Source organism: Thalassophryne amazonica, chromosome 7 (genome assembly GCF_902500255.1).
Source record: "Thalassophryne amazonica chromosome 7, fThaAma1.1, whole genome shotgun sequence".
Classification (NCBI taxonomy): Eukaryota; Metazoa; Chordata; class Actinopteri; order Batrachoidiformes; family Batrachoididae; genus Thalassophryne; species Thalassophryne amazonica.
This window is the reverse complement of record NC_047109.1, coordinates 118,884,551-118,900,067: the sequence shown is the minus strand read 5'-3', so window position 1 is coordinate 118,900,067 and position 15,517 is coordinate 118,884,551. Positions and strand designations below refer to the sequence as shown.

The window sequence follows — 15,517 nt, the reverse complement described above, 5'->3', positions numbered from 1 at the left end:
AAAGAGGACAGAGACAGAGAGAGAGAGAGAGAGAGAGAGACACAGAGAGAGAGAGAGAGAGAGACAGAGAGAGAGAGAGAGAGAGAGAGAGAAGAGACAGAGAGAGAGAGAGAGAGAGACAGGGTAAATAAAATCCACCGCAATAAGGTATGAATTTCTAATATACTCCAGCGTGGGGACATCCGACCTGCGTGGGGAATCCGCGTGTGTGTGTGTGTCACACCTAGCAGCCAGGCGTAGAGTCGGCGGTTGAGGGACATGTCTCTTCTCAGCACCACATGCAAAGCAGCTGACAGGATCCGGATCATGTCAGGGCGAGTCGCCTGAACCCAACAGAACAAACGAGAACTCTTGTGATTCATCCACAAACACACAGACCAACAGGTCGCAGACGGGAGCTGCGTCTGAGCTGCGACAGGTTCAGAAATGTGTTGAGGACACGTCAGGCAGCCGGCACGGGACATCACAGGGGACATCTGCCCGAGTATCCTCACTCACACACACACACACACACACACACACACACACACACACACACACACACACACACACACACACACACACACACACACACACACACACACACACACACACACACACAGACTGAACAACAAGGATTTCAAGTCAGGTTGGGACGACTAATCTTGAAAATAAATGAATAAGATCAAATCTAAGCACTGAAACTCCAAACTGACTTTAATAATAATAATAATAAAAAAAGACAAGCACGGCATTAACACAGTGAACTACGGTACATGGAAAAAAAATGTTTGTGGTTCTGCTAGATGGAAGATCATTTTTTCAAAGTACTTAAGTGAAGAGCGTGCTGCCACCTGGTGGCAGCTATGAAAATAGTCACCATAATTTCCAGAGTATAACTTGCACCTCTTTATTTTCTGTGGAACTCACTTTTGAAAAGAATGTTGCCCTGCTAGTCAATCAATCAATCAATTTTATTTATATAGCGCCAAATCACAACAAACAGTTGCCCCAAGGCGCTTTATATTGTAAGGCAAAGCCATACAATAATTACGTAAAAACCCCAATGGTCAAAACGACCCCCCTGTGAGCAAGCACTTGGTGACAGTGGGAAGGAAAAACTCCCTTTTAACAGGAAGAAACCTCCAGCAGAACCAGGCTCAGGGAGGGGCAGTCTTCTGCTGGGACTGGTTGGGGCTGAGGGAGAGAACCAGGAAAAAGACATGCTGTGGAGGGGAGCAGAGATCGATCACTAATGATTAAATGCAGAGTGGTGCATACAGAGCAAAAAGAGAAAGAAACACTCAGTGCATCATGGGAACCCCCCAGCAGTCTACGTCTATAGCAGCATAACTAAGGGATGGTTCAGGGTCACCTGATCCAGCCCTAACTATAAGCTTTAGCAAAAGGAAAGTTTTAAGCCTAATCTTAAAAGTAGAGAGGGTGTCTGTCTCCCTGATCTGAATTGGGAGCTGGTTCCACAGGAGAGGAGCCTGAAAGCTGAAGGCTCTGCCTCCCATTCTACTCTTACAAACCCTAGGAACTACAAGTAAGCCTGCAGTCAGAGTGAAGCGCTCTATTGGGGTGATATGGTACTACGAGGTCCCTAAGATAAGATGGGACCTGATTATTCAAAACCTTATAAGTAAGAAGAAGAATTTTAAATTCTATTCTAGAATTAAAAGGAAGCCAATGAAGAGAGGCCAATATGGGTGAGATATGCTCTCTCCTTCTAGTCCCCGTCAGTACTCTAGCTGCAGCATTTTGAATTAACTGAAGGCTTTTCAGGGAACTTTTAGGACAACCTGATAATAATGAATTACAATAGTCCAGCCTAGAGGAAATAAATGCATGAATTAGTTTTTCAGCATCACTCTGAGACAAGACCTTTCTGATTTTAGAGATATTGCGTAAATGCAAAAAGGCAGTCCTACATATTTGTTTAATATGCGCTTTGAATGACATATCCTGATCAAAAATGACTGCAAGATTTCTCACAGTATTACTAGAGGTCAGGGTAATGCCATCCACAGTAAGGATCTGGTTAGACACCATGTTTCTAAGATTTGTGAGGCCAAGTACAATAACTTCAGTTTTATCTGAGTTTAAAAGCAGGAAATTAGAGGTCATCCGTGTCTTTATGTCTGTAAGACAATCCTGCAGTTTAGCTAATTGGTGTGTGTCCTCTGGCTTCATGGATAGATAAAGCTGGGTATCATCTGCGTAACAATGAAAATTTAAGCAATGCCGTCTAATAATACTGCCTAAGGGAAGCATGTATAAAGTGAATAAAATTGGTCCTAGCACAGAACCTTGTGGAACTCCATAATTAACCTTAGTCTGTGAAGAAGATTCCCCATTTACATGAACAAATTGTAATCTATTAGATAAATATGATTCAAACCACCGCAGCGCAGTGCCTTTAATACCTATGGCATGCTCTAATCTCTGTAATAAAATTTTATGGTCAACAGTATCAAAAGCAGCACTGAGGTCTAACAGAACAATCACAGAGATGAGTCCACTGTCTGAGGCCATAAGAAGATCATTTGTAACCTTCACTAATGCTGTTTCTGTACTATGATGAATTCTAAACTCTAAACTCACTCTAGTGAGTTTAAGAATGGACATCAACTCAGGGCAGTGCACATGTACACTACAGCATGTGCTGTTACTTAACAGAAGGACCTTTAAATTCCAGAAATAAGCAAGATGGACAAATAAATATGCATTGGACAACAAACCTCTGATCTTAGATCATCTCCTGTGTTTGAGGTGGAGTCAGCAGATCCATCCGTGTGTCATGCTATTTTTGATTGTTTTAATCCTATATCTGTTTGTGAGCTGACTAAAGTTGTTAATCAGTTTAAGTCTTCTTCCTGCACTTTGTACATTGTTCCAGGTCATTTGTTTAAAGATGTTTTTGAGTGTATTGGTCCATTTATCGCTGAATTTTTCGATGCCTCTCTATTAAGTGGCTGTTTTCCATCAGCTCTAAAACATGCTGTAGTCCAGCCGCTCATCAAAAAGAGCAATCTTGACCCAAATGTGTTGTCCAACTATAGACCGATCTCTAAATTGCCATTTGTGTCTGAAGTCTTAAAGAAAGCTGTCTATGACCAATTGCAGGCTTATCTGGATCTTAACGAAATAGATGAAAAGTTTCAATATGATTTGAAATTAAGACATCACTGAAACAGCCCTTTTAGAAGTTTTTAATGACCTTCTTTTAACTGCTGATGCGGTGAATTCTGCTGTTCTACTTTTAGATTTATCTGCAGCCTCTGACACAGTGGACCACAGTGTCCTTGTGACTCACCTAGGTATTAGTTCAGTGCTAAATTGGTTTTGGTCCTATCTTTCCAACAGAAGTTTTTCTGTTAATGTAGGACAGTACTCTTCCTCTGTGTCTCCTCTTAAATATGGCGTGCCCCAGGGCTCAATTTTAGTACCACTTCTTTTTGCTTTGTACATGATCCCTCTTGGGTCTGTTTTTAAAAAGCTCTGTTTTGTTTTGCAGACATTCAGATTTACATTCCTGTAACTTCCTGTGATACTCAGGCTGCTGTATAAATACTACAGGACTGTCTGAATGATGTACAAGTCTGGATGAGAGCTAATTTTCTGAATCTTAATAAAAATAAAACTGAGATTTTAGTTTTCGGGCAAAGTGACCCTCTACAAGGACAAGACAGTGTTATTGGTCCTCTGTTCATTTTCTGCTGCCCTTTTGTAAAACATCTAGGGGTGATAGTTGACCCAATGTTCAGATTTAATAAGCACATCAGCTCTGTCATCAGGGCCAGCTTCTTCCAGCTGAGGACTTTTTCTAAAATTAAATCTTATTTTACTCGAGTTGATTTTGAAAGAGCTATCCGTGCATTTATAACGTCACGTCTGCATTATTGCAGGGCTGTACGCTTAGCTTTTGTCACTAGGAGCACAGGTGCTCCTAAAGGAAAAAATTAGGAGCACAGATAAAAAATTTAGGAGCACTGTGAAATTTCTTGATACAATTTTATTATTAACGCAAAGACACATACTGTACAGAGAGTACCTTTTCCACACACACATGCACATTTTATATGATTCTATTGTATTTATTTCATTGTTTTTTTACTTCCTTTTCTATCATTATTTACATCATTGCTTTTGTCCATTTTATTACTTTTTGCTGTGTATTTCTTGTATTATTTTAAACCCTCACACACACATATAACATCCCGGTCCCACTTTTTATACTCAGGTCGCCTGCTACGCTTAGCTACATTCAACCAACGGTTCACAGCAGGATGTGGATCAAAGTCCTCTAAAGCTGGCCCCTCCAGGGTGATCCTGGATCCTCGAAGTGACCAGCATTATTTTTTACAATTATAGACGTTTTAAAGCTGTAAAACCCCTCACTACACACTTTATACACTTTTCTCAATCAGGCATGAACATTTTCTCACTTTTCTCTCGTGTGTAAACACTCTCAAAGTTCAAACCTGAGTAGAAAAATAAGACCAACCTGTTTTCAGGCCCAAACATTTGCTTGAGAAATAAAAATAGAACGTTTTCCTATAAATAATTATGATGGCTTTTAGAACTAACTAATTTAATTTTAACGATCAACGTACGAGGTTGGACACATAAGAAATTATTAATAGTGACTGACCAGTATTTCACAGTTCCTCTGATCGCGCCTCTTCATCCTGGTGCTGCTGCGCTGTCACGTCTTTTTCCACTGAGTCACACCTCGCTGCAGGTGTCTTTTTCCGAGTGTAGAACACAGTTATGGGTAGTTGGCGCTATTTTTTCTTCTGGGTGAGAAGATTCTTATAAAGAGACACTCAGAACACAATGCGCGTGCTCTCCCTTCGCGGTGTCGCAACTGGCTGCTTGATGAGGACGCAGAACACAATGCACTGTAAAAAAAAAAGCATGCAAAATTGGACTAAAAAAAATCTGCGAAATAGCAAGGCCGCGAAAGGTGAACCGCGTTATAGCAAGGGACCACTGTATTTATTTTAGGAGCAAAATGCGAACGAAAGGGTTGAAATACATTCTCACACACATGCGCCCGTTTTATTTTTTTTCCTCGCACAATCAAATTTTAGGCGCAATATGCGAGCAAAACGCTCGCACTGTACAGCCCTGCATTATTGTAATGCTCTGTACGTTGTGCTGGACCAGCGCTCCCTACAGAGTGTACAGAATGCTGCAGCCCGGCTTTTGACTAAAACAAAGAAGCATGAGCACATCACCCCTGTGCTCTGCACCTTACACTGACTCTGTCGGCTTTCGTGTTAAATATAAAGTTTTGCTGATTGTTTTTAAGTGTCTGCACTGTATAGGCCCAATGTATCCGAGTGGGCTCTTGCAGCCGTACGCTCCACGTAGGGCTCTGAGGTCAGCTGACCAGCTTCTCCTGGCTGGTCAGCTGCAGCTGTGTTTAAATGTGCTATATAAATAAACTTGAACTGAACTGAACATATCTGAAGTTATCTGAAGCAGTCTGGACAAAAGCCATAGAATTCCTCGAGATAAATATGTTTTCTTCATTAAAATGAGCTGTAATCTTGCAACATGTCATAAAATAAACCAACATTACAATGGATTGGATTTTGTTAGAAACTTATGTAAAATGTGAAAGGCCGGACAGCTTTAAATCAGTTTCTTTTGGTTAGTGTGTCGATTCCTCTGTAAACCTTGCATAAATAGTAAAAAAAAATAAATGTGAGTTTTTGGTATATATACGTACACACACGCTGCACCAGTGTATAAGTCATAGCACCTCCCAAACTAGTAAAAAAAAAACTGAGTTATACTCCAGAAAATATGGCAATAATTGCTCCAGTTATCATTATTCAGGTCAGAAAGCATCGTAACTCACCTGCAGTGGAAATGTATCCACAAAATTATCTATTAATTGAACACAGAAGACATAAAAATACATTACTTTAACCATTATTTGTAAAAGATGAGTTTTCTGAATGATTTACTCTTAAATTGTAGGAAAATCATACTGTCCAAATTTCAAAATTAGTAGACTAGTTGGGTACTAGCTAGTCATAGTCTACTAGTCCTCCCAATCCTAATGTCAAGTTCAGCACAGAGGACAATATTTCTACTTTATTTACATGATTTATTTTCTGTATTGTAACACAAGAGCCTATAAAAAATTATTCAAACTGCTGAAAAAATGAAATTTTTTTTTCCATAAACAAGTTCAAAATAAACAGCATTTGTGGCTCTGATGAAAGTTTTCCAACATATCAAAAATTCTTTTCATACCTGGCTCATGTGAAAGGGGAAGCAGAAGAGGATCAGGTCGAGTGTGCTCCTCTGCACCAAGACGCTGGAGTCCTGGACTGAGGTACTGACGGCTTCCACCTGGAATAAAGAGAAACAGTGACAGGAAATGTGCCAACCGCAAAAGCACCCAAGTACAAAAAATAATGTGCCAACCGCAAAAGCACCCAAATACAAAAAATAATGTGCCAACTGCAAAAGCACCCAAATACAAAATAAATAAATAAATAAATAAATGCAAACATAAAAAAAACCAAAAAAAAAAACATCGACAGTCAGACAGAATCACGCCAACTGCCTCACCGACTCTCCTGTCAACGTGCGCAGTGCTACTCTGCTTTAACGAACAGGCACTGACAAATCAAATTTTAAGGGCTTGTGCAGCATGTACACAGTAGACACACAGAGCTGCAGCTGCACACACGCTGACGATACACACTTTAACCTTTTTCCACAACTAGCTGCAAACTCAAAAATAAAAACTGCAATTAATCAGCACCCCTCTCACAGGGCATCAACAGAAAGACTTTCATCAACTACATTAGAGTGGAAACAAAAGAGGAGGGATTTCACAGCGTTTGTGACATCATAAAGCAGGCACAGATCAAATTCAGAATTCTGGGTGTGGATTAGGAGAAACACAGACGTGTGTACCATCTCATCTTCAACCACTCTTCAACCCGTGTTCGGGTTGCAGGGGCAACAGCTCCAGCAGGGGACCCCAGACTTCATTTTCCTGGGACACACTGACCACCTCTGACTGGGGGATCCCGAGGCGTTCCCAGGCCAGTGAGGAGATATAATCTCTCCACCTAGTCCTGGGTCTTCCCCGGGGGTCTCCTCCAAGATGGATGTGCCTGGAACAACTCCCCAGGGAGGCACCCAGGAGGCATCCTTACCAGATGCCTGAACCACTTCAGCTGGCTCCTTTCAATGTGAAGGAGCAGCGACTCTACTCCGAGCTCCCCACGGATGACCGATCTTCTCACCCTACCTCTAAGGGAGACACCAGCCACCCTCCTAAAGAAGCCCATTTCAGCCACTTGTACCCAAGATCTAGTTCTTTCGGTCATGACCCAGCCCTCATGACCATAGGTGACAGTAGGAAAGAAGATTGACCAGCAGATCGAGAACTTCACCTTTTGGCTCAGCTTCCTTTTCGTCACAACAGCACGGTAGAGCAAATACAACACCGCCCCTGCTGCACCGATTCTCCGGCCAATCTCGCGATCCACTGTCCGCTCACTCGTGAACAAGACCTCAAAGTACTTGAACTGCTTCACTTGGGGCAAGACCTCATTCCCTACCCGGAGTAGGCAATCCATCGGTTTCCTGCTGAGACCCATGGCCTCAGATTTAGAGGTGCTGATCCTCATCCCAGCCACTTGACACTCGGCTGTGAACCGATCCAGTGAGTGTTGGAGGTCACAGTACAATGAAGCCAACTGGACCACATCATCTGCAAAAAGCAGTGATGAGACCCTGAGCCCACCAAACCAGAAACCCTCCTCCCCCTGACTACGCCTTGATATCCTGTCCATGAATATCACAAACAGGATTGGTGACAAGTGCGCAGCCCTGGCGGAGGCCAACCCCCACTGGAAACGAGTCTGAATTACTACCGAGCACCCGAACAGAGCTCTCGCTTTGCGAGTACAGAGCTTGGATGGCCCTGAGAAGGGACCTCCTCACTCCATACTCCCGCAGCACCTCCCACAGTATCTCAGAGGGTACCCGATATGCCTTCTCTAAGTCCACAAAACACATGCAGACTGGGTGGGCATACTCCCAGGCCCCCTCCAGGAGCCTTGTGAGAGTTAAGAACTGATTGCATTCTCCACAACCAGGACGGAACCCACATTGTTCCTCTTCAATCAGAAGTTCAACTATTGGCCGAGCCCTCGTTTCCAGCAGCCTGGAGTAGACTTTACCAGGTAGACTGAGTAGTGTGATGCCCCTGTAGTTGGCACACACTCTCTGGTCCCCCTTTTTAAATATAGGGACCACCACCCCAGTTTGCCACTCCTTAGGCACTGTCCCAGACCTCAACACAATGTTGAAGAGACGACTCATCCAAAACAGCCCCTCCACACCCAGAGCCATCAGCATTTCTGGACGGATCTCATCAACCCCTGGGGCCTTGCCACTGCGGAGCTGTTTGACTACCTCAGTGACTTCCACCAGGGAAATTGATGATAATCCTCTATCAACTTCCAGCTCTGCCCCTACTCCAGTCTGATGCAGGAGTTCCTCAAAGTGTTCCTTCCAGCGCCGGATTACATCCTCAGTTGAGGTCAACAGAGTCCCATCCTTACTGTAGACAGCTTGGATGGTTCCCTGTTTTCCCCTCGTGAGGTGCGTCACGGTCCGCCAGAAGCACCTTGGTGCCAACCGAAAGTCCTTCTCCATGGTTGGAGAAGGACTTGGATCTTGCAACTGCCTCTGGAGTCCCCCGAGATAAAATATCCCAGAAGGACTCCTTTTTCAGTCGGGCAGCTTCCCTGACCACCGGTGTTCACCACAGTGCTCGAGGGATGCCACCCCTTGAGGCACCCAAGACCTTCAGGCCGCCACAGCCTCAGCAATGGAAGCTTTGAACACTGCCTATTCTGGTTCAATGCCCCCAACCTCCACAGGGATGCTAGAAAAGCTCTGCCGGAGGTATGAGTTGAAGATCTGTTGGACAGTGGGCTCCTCCAGACGTTCCCAGTTCACCAGCACTATCCATTTCGGCTTACCACGTCTGTCCAAAGTCCTCCCCCACCCTCTGATCCAGCTCACCACCAGATGGTGATCAGTTGACACTTCTGCCTGTCTCTTCACCTGAATGTCCAGAACATGCGGCCTCAAATCAGATGATACGATCACAAAATCGATCATCGATCTTCGGCTGAGGGTGCTCTGATACCATGTACACTTATGAGCATCCTTATGTTTGAACATGGTGTTCGTTATGGACAGTCCGTGACTAGCACAGAAGTCCAATAACAAACGACCATTTGGGTTTAGATTGGGGAGGGCGTTCCTCCCAATCACACCTCTCCAAGTGTCTCTGTCATTGCCCACGTGTGCGTTGAAGTCCCCCAGCAGAACAATGGAGTCCCCCACCGGAGCCCCATACAGGACTCCATTCAGGGACTCCAAGAAGGCCGGATACTACAGAATGCCGTTCGCTGCATACGCACAAACAAATCAAATCAAATCAAATAAATTTTACTTATATAGCGCCAAATCACAACAAACAGTTGCCCCAAGGCGCTTTATATTGTAAGGCAAGGCCATACAATAATTATGTAAAACCCCAACGGTCAAAACGACCCCCTGTGAGCAAGCACTTGGCGACAGTGGGAAGGGAAAAACTCCCTTTTAACAGGAAGAAACCTCCAGCAGAACCAGGCTCAGGGAGGGGCAGTCTTCTGCTGGGACTGGTTGGGGCTGAGGGAGAGAACCAGGAAAAAGACATGCTGTGGAGGGGAGCAGAGATCAATCACTAATGATTAAATGCAGAGTGGTGCATACAGAGCAAAAAGAGAAAGAAACACTCAGTGCATCATGGGAACCCCCCAGCAGTCTAAGTCTGTAGCAGCATAACTAAGGGATGGTTCAGGGTCACCTGATCCAGCCCTAACTATAAGCTTTAGCAAAAAGGAAAGTTTTAAGCCTAATCTTAAAAGTAGAGAGGGTGTCTGTCTCCCTGATCTGAATTGGGAGCTGGTTCCACAGGAGAGGAGCCTGAAAGCTGAAGGCTCTGCCTCCCATTCTACTCTTACAAACCCTAGGAACTACAAGTAAGCCTGCAGTCTGAGAGCGAAGCGCTCTATTGGGGTGATATGGTACTACGAGGTCCCTAAGATAAGATGGGACCTGATTATTCAAAACCTTATAAGTAAGAAGAAGAATTTTAAATTCTATTCTAGAATTAACAGGAAGCCAATGAAGAGAGGCCAATATGGGTGAGATATGCTCTCTCCTTCTAGTCCCTGTCAGTACTCTAGCTGCAGCATTTTGAATTAAGTGAAGGCTTTTCAGGGAACTTTTAGGATAACCTGATAATAATGAATTACAATAGTCCAGCCTAGAGGAAATAAATGCATGAATTAGTTTTTCAGCATCACTCTGAGACAAGACCTTTCTGATTTTAGAGATATTGCGCAAATGCAAAAAAGCAGTCCTACATATTTGTTTAATATGCGCATTGAATGACATATTGTTAAGGATTTTATATATATATATATGTTATCACTGTTAAACATTTGTACCTTTTGTCTTCTTTCTGATGAGAACGGTGTTGTGCTGTTTGCACTTAAACCCGAGAATGTACGTGTTATTCAACCTTGTTGGAGCTGGATGTACTTATTATTATTATTACACAACTTGTTTTCGTAGCCGCTAACGACTGGGAGTAAAAGAACTGAAGGTTGAATTTTGACTGATTGTGATGTGATGCTTAGTGTTCCAGGCAGATGCAGAACAGCTGATAACTGCGAACGAGATGTGCTGACCTTCGACGATAAGAGTAAAAGAAAGAAACTGTTTTGCTTACAGCTGCACTTATTGACGTGTGTGTTTATGTTACGGGAAGAAACTTGTCTTGCGTCATTCCCCCACCCTTAGGACAAGTTTTTGTTTATGTGATGAGGGATTCACTAATAAAAAGAGCGAAGCGCAGGCCAGACTTTAGTGTAGCTTTGGTGTATAGCCTGACTGCACTCCGCGCGTAAAATTTGACTTTCTGTCTCACTGATGGTTCTTGACTCTGTTTGTCTTATCAAAGGTTTTAAGAATGTTTGGAGGAGAAAATACCCAACACATATCCTGATCAAAAATGACTCCAAGATTTCTCACAGTATTACTGGAGGTCAGGGTAATGCCATCCAGAGTAAGGATCTCGTTAGACACCATGTTTCTAAGATTTGTGGGGCCAAGTACAATAACTTCAGTTTTATCTGAGTTTAAAAGCAGGAAATTAGAGGTCATCCATGTCTTTATGTCTGTAAGACAATCCTGCAGTTTAGCTAATTGGTGTGTGTCCTCTGGCTTCATGGATAGATAAAGCTGGGTATCATCTGCGTAACAATTAAAATTTAAGCAATGCTGTCTAATAATACTGCCTAATACTTTCTCAGGTCAAAGCAGTTTCAGTCTTTTGTTCATGGTAATGAGTCATTCACGTCATCAGGAGAGAGTCGTCAAGGGAGCCATCAGGGGAGGCTTCGGTCCTGTCATTAGGAGAGTGCTAACTAGAGCTATTGTTTAGTCACTAGCCTATAGCAGTCAGCCTCTCGGTAGGTGGCGTCTGGTTAGGTTAAAAAACTCCAGCATTTGTTGGCTTCTGGTTTATTCTTCTCTACAAGAGTCAAGACAGAAGTCAGACTACCAGAGCAAGAATTTTAGCTGAGGAAGCTTCTGTGATTTGAAGCGAAACGTCCTCACGTCAAGCAACCCAGTCCAGTCGAAGATTCAAGTTTCTCTACTATGGAAACCACCTGGACAACTGAGAGCCTACACAGAAACACTGCCTAAGGGAAGCATGTATAAAGTGAATAAAATTGGTCCTAGCACAGAACCTTGTGGAACTCCATAATTAACCTTAGTCTGTGAAGAAGATTCCCCATTTACATGAACAAATTGTAATCTATTAGATAAATATGATTCAAACAAAATTTTATGGTCAACAGTATCAAAAGCAGCACTGAGGTCTAACAGAACAAGCACAGAGATAAGTCCACTAACTGAGGCCATAAGAAGATAATTTGTAACCTTCACTAATGCTGTTTCTGAACTATGATGAATTCAAAACCCTGACTGAAACTCTTCAAATAGACCATTCCTCTGCAGATGATCAGTTAGCTGTTTTACAACTACCTTTTCAAGAATTTTTGAGAGAAAAGGAAGGTTGGAGATTGGCCTATAATTAGCTAAGATAGCTGGGTCAAGTGATGGCTTTTTAAGTAATGGTTTAATTACTGCCACCTTAAAAGCCTGTGGTACATAGCCAACTAATAAAGATAGATTGATCATATTTAAGATCGAAGCATTAATTAATGGTAGGGCTTCCTTGAGCAGCCTGGTAGGAATGGGGTCTAATAGACATGTTGATGGTTTGGAGGAAGTGACTAATGAAAATAACTCAGACAGAACAATCGGAGAGAAAGAGTCTAACCAAATACCAGCATTACTGACAGCAGCCGAACATAAAGATATGTCTTTGGGATAATTGAATAATTTTTTCTCTAATAGTTAAAATTTTATTAGCAAAGAAAGTCATGAAGTCATTACTAGTTAAAGTTAAAGGAATACTCGGCTCAATAGAGCTCTGACTCTTTGTCAGCCTGGCTATGGTGCTGAAAAGAAACCTGGGTTTGTTCTTATTTTCTTCAATTAGTGATGAGCAGTAAGATGTCCTAGCTTTACGGAGGGCTTTTTTTATAGAGCAACAGACTCTTTTTCCAGGCTAAGTGAGGATCTTCTAAATTAGTGAGACGCCATTTCCTCTCCAATTTACGGGTTATCTGCTTTAAGCTGCGAGTTTGTGAATTATACCACGGAGTCAGGCACTTCTGATTTAAGGCTTTCTTTTCCGAGGAGCTACAGCATCCAAAGTTGTTCTCAATGAGGATATAAAACTACTGACGAGATAATCTATCTCACTCACAGAGTTTAGGTAGCTACTCTGCCCTGTGTTGGTATATGGCATTGGAGAACATAAAGAAGGAATCATATCCTTAAACCTAGTTACAGTGCTTTCTGAAAGACTTCTACTGTAATGAAACTTATTCCCCACTGCTGGGTAGTCCATCAGAGTAAATGTAAATGTTATTAAGAAATGATCAGACAGAAGGGAGTTTTCAGGGAATACTGTTAAGTCTTCAATTTCCATACCATAAGTCAGAACAAGATCTAAGATATGATTAAAGTGGTGGGTGGACACATTTACATTTTGAGCAAAGCCAATCAAGTCTAACAATAGATTAAATGCAGTGTTGAGGCTGTCATTCTCAGCATCTGTGTGGATGTTAAAATCGCCCACTATAATTATCTTATCTGAGCTAAGCACTAAGTCAGACAAAAGGTCCGAAAATTCACAGAGAAACTCAGTAACGACCAGGTGGACGATAGATAACAACAAACAAAACTGTTTTTTGGGACTTCCAATTTGGATGGACAAGACTAAGAGTCAAGCTTTCAAATGAATTAAAGCTCTGTCTGGGTCTTTGATTAATTAATAAGCCGGAATGGAAGATTGTTGTTAATCCTCCGCCTCGGCCCGTGCTACGAGCGTTCTGACAGTTAGTGTGACTCGGGGGTGTTGACTCATTTAAACTAACATATTCATCCTGCTGTAACCAGGTTTCTGTAAGGCAGAATAAATCAATATGTTGATCAATTATTATATCATTTACTAACAGGGACTTAGAAGAGAGAGACCTAATGTTTAATAGACCACATTTAACTGTTTTAGTCTGTGGTGCAGTTGAAGGTGCTATATTATTTTTTCTTTTTGAATTTTTATACTTAAATAGATTTTTGCTGGTTATTGGTGGTCTGGGAGCAGACACCATCTCTACGGGGATGGGGTAATGAGGGGATGGCAGGGGGAGACAAGCTGCAGACAGCAAACAACAGTCAGAGTTTTCCCCCCTGCCATCCGAAGATGCAGGGAGGTGACCCTCTCGTCTACTGGAGTAAACTCCAACGTAGCGGTGCTCAGCCAGTGACTCTTGAGTATCCCCACACCAGCCTGGCGCCTCACCCCCTAGGCAATTCCAGAGAAGAATAAGGTCCAACACCTAAGAAGGAGAGTGGTTCGGAGCCAAGGCTGTGTGTGGAGGCGAGACCCACCAGATCTAACTGGTATCACTCCACCTCCTGCACAAGCTCCGGTTCCTTCCCCCACAGCGAGGTGATGTTCAACACCGCCAGAGCTAGCCCCCGCCACCCGGGTCTGGTCAGTCGAGGCCCTCAACTTTCACTGCTACCCATGGGACAGCACAACTGACACCAGCGGTTCCCCCTGTGGGTGATGAGCCCACAGGGGGAATATGATGGTGTGTGTGTACCATCATATTCAAATTACAATGTTAAAGCTACACTGCTTAGGATTTACTGTCATCTAGTGGTGAGGCTGCAGACTGCATTAAGCCACTGGAGATCCAGATTTTGTTCCCGCTTCACAGTTTTGCTTCTTTGGGTCAGAGGTCATGAATAAAAGCGGTGAACAGGTGTGTGGTGTGTTTTAACATGGTGAATTCCTTTGCAGGGCACGTGATGTTTGACATGAGATCTTGTTAGTAATCGTCCTTCACATACCATGAGCTCGATGTCGTTGCCCATGACATAGAGCTGGTCCTCCATGGACAGCTTGCGGTTGAGGTGGAGCAGAACGAAGGACACTCCGGGCAGACGCACAGCAGGGCTGGTCAGGATGCTGCTCCACAAGGCACTGTAGAAGGCCGTCTGCTCTACTGCTGCAGCCACCTTCTCCAGCAGGGTGTTGGTTCTGTGTAACACACAAACAGTATAAGAAGGAATGTGCTTCTAATGTGCGCACAAACACTTCAACACACACAATATGTCTGCTGGGTGACGCACAAAGAGAAAACACAGAAGAGTACTGAAACACAGAACTGGACGTTCTCCAAATGGAACTTCTCACTGCAGATATGAAGATGTATCACAGCAGAAAATATGCACATGTAATTAAATATCGGAAATATCGTTCATGTTAACGGTGACACCTGTGCTCTTCTTACTTTGTCAGCATGAGGACCACTGAAGAGCCTGATCTATGCTGCAGGCCCCACTGTGGTGCAATTAGTTTAATGAGGTTTATCTTTGGGTGCGGCACCCTCTAGGGCCTGCATGTGGAATTTTAAAATCTCACCACTGATTGAGATGCGACCTGTTGCAGAGCTCTGAAACATCAACACAGTCTAATCATGGTGTGAAGACAAATCACACACTCAGGATTTAGTCTTCTTAGAGGCGGCTGTTAGTGCACATTTGAATTGATTTATCCCGTCTACAGCAGACAAACACTCATTTAGGCTGTTGTGTCCTCAGTAATTAATGACATTAACTTACAGTTTTCTGGCTTACTGTGCAAGAGTACAGAGCATCCAGAAAGTATCACATCACTTCTTCCACATTTTGTTAGTTTATAGCCTTATTCCAAAATGGATGAAATTCATTTTTACCCTCAAAATTCTACTCACAGCACCCTATAATGACAACATGAAAAAAG

The 15,517-nt window shown here is 43.1% G+C and overlaps 1 protein-coding gene across 1 annotated transcript in view; it reads right to left on the bottom strand.

Annotated features, from left to right (window-relative positions):
- The window catches only part of dop1a (DOP1 leucine zipper like protein A), a 156,802-nt gene that overhangs the window by 124,377 nt on the left and 16,908 nt on the right, over positions 1–15,517 (bottom strand). The window contains 3 exon segments of the mRNA XM_034175420.1: positions 224–323; positions 6,256–6,354; positions 14,584–14,773. Of these exon segments, the coding sequence (XP_034031311.1) occupies positions 224–323; positions 6,256–6,354; positions 14,584–14,773 (389 nt within the window).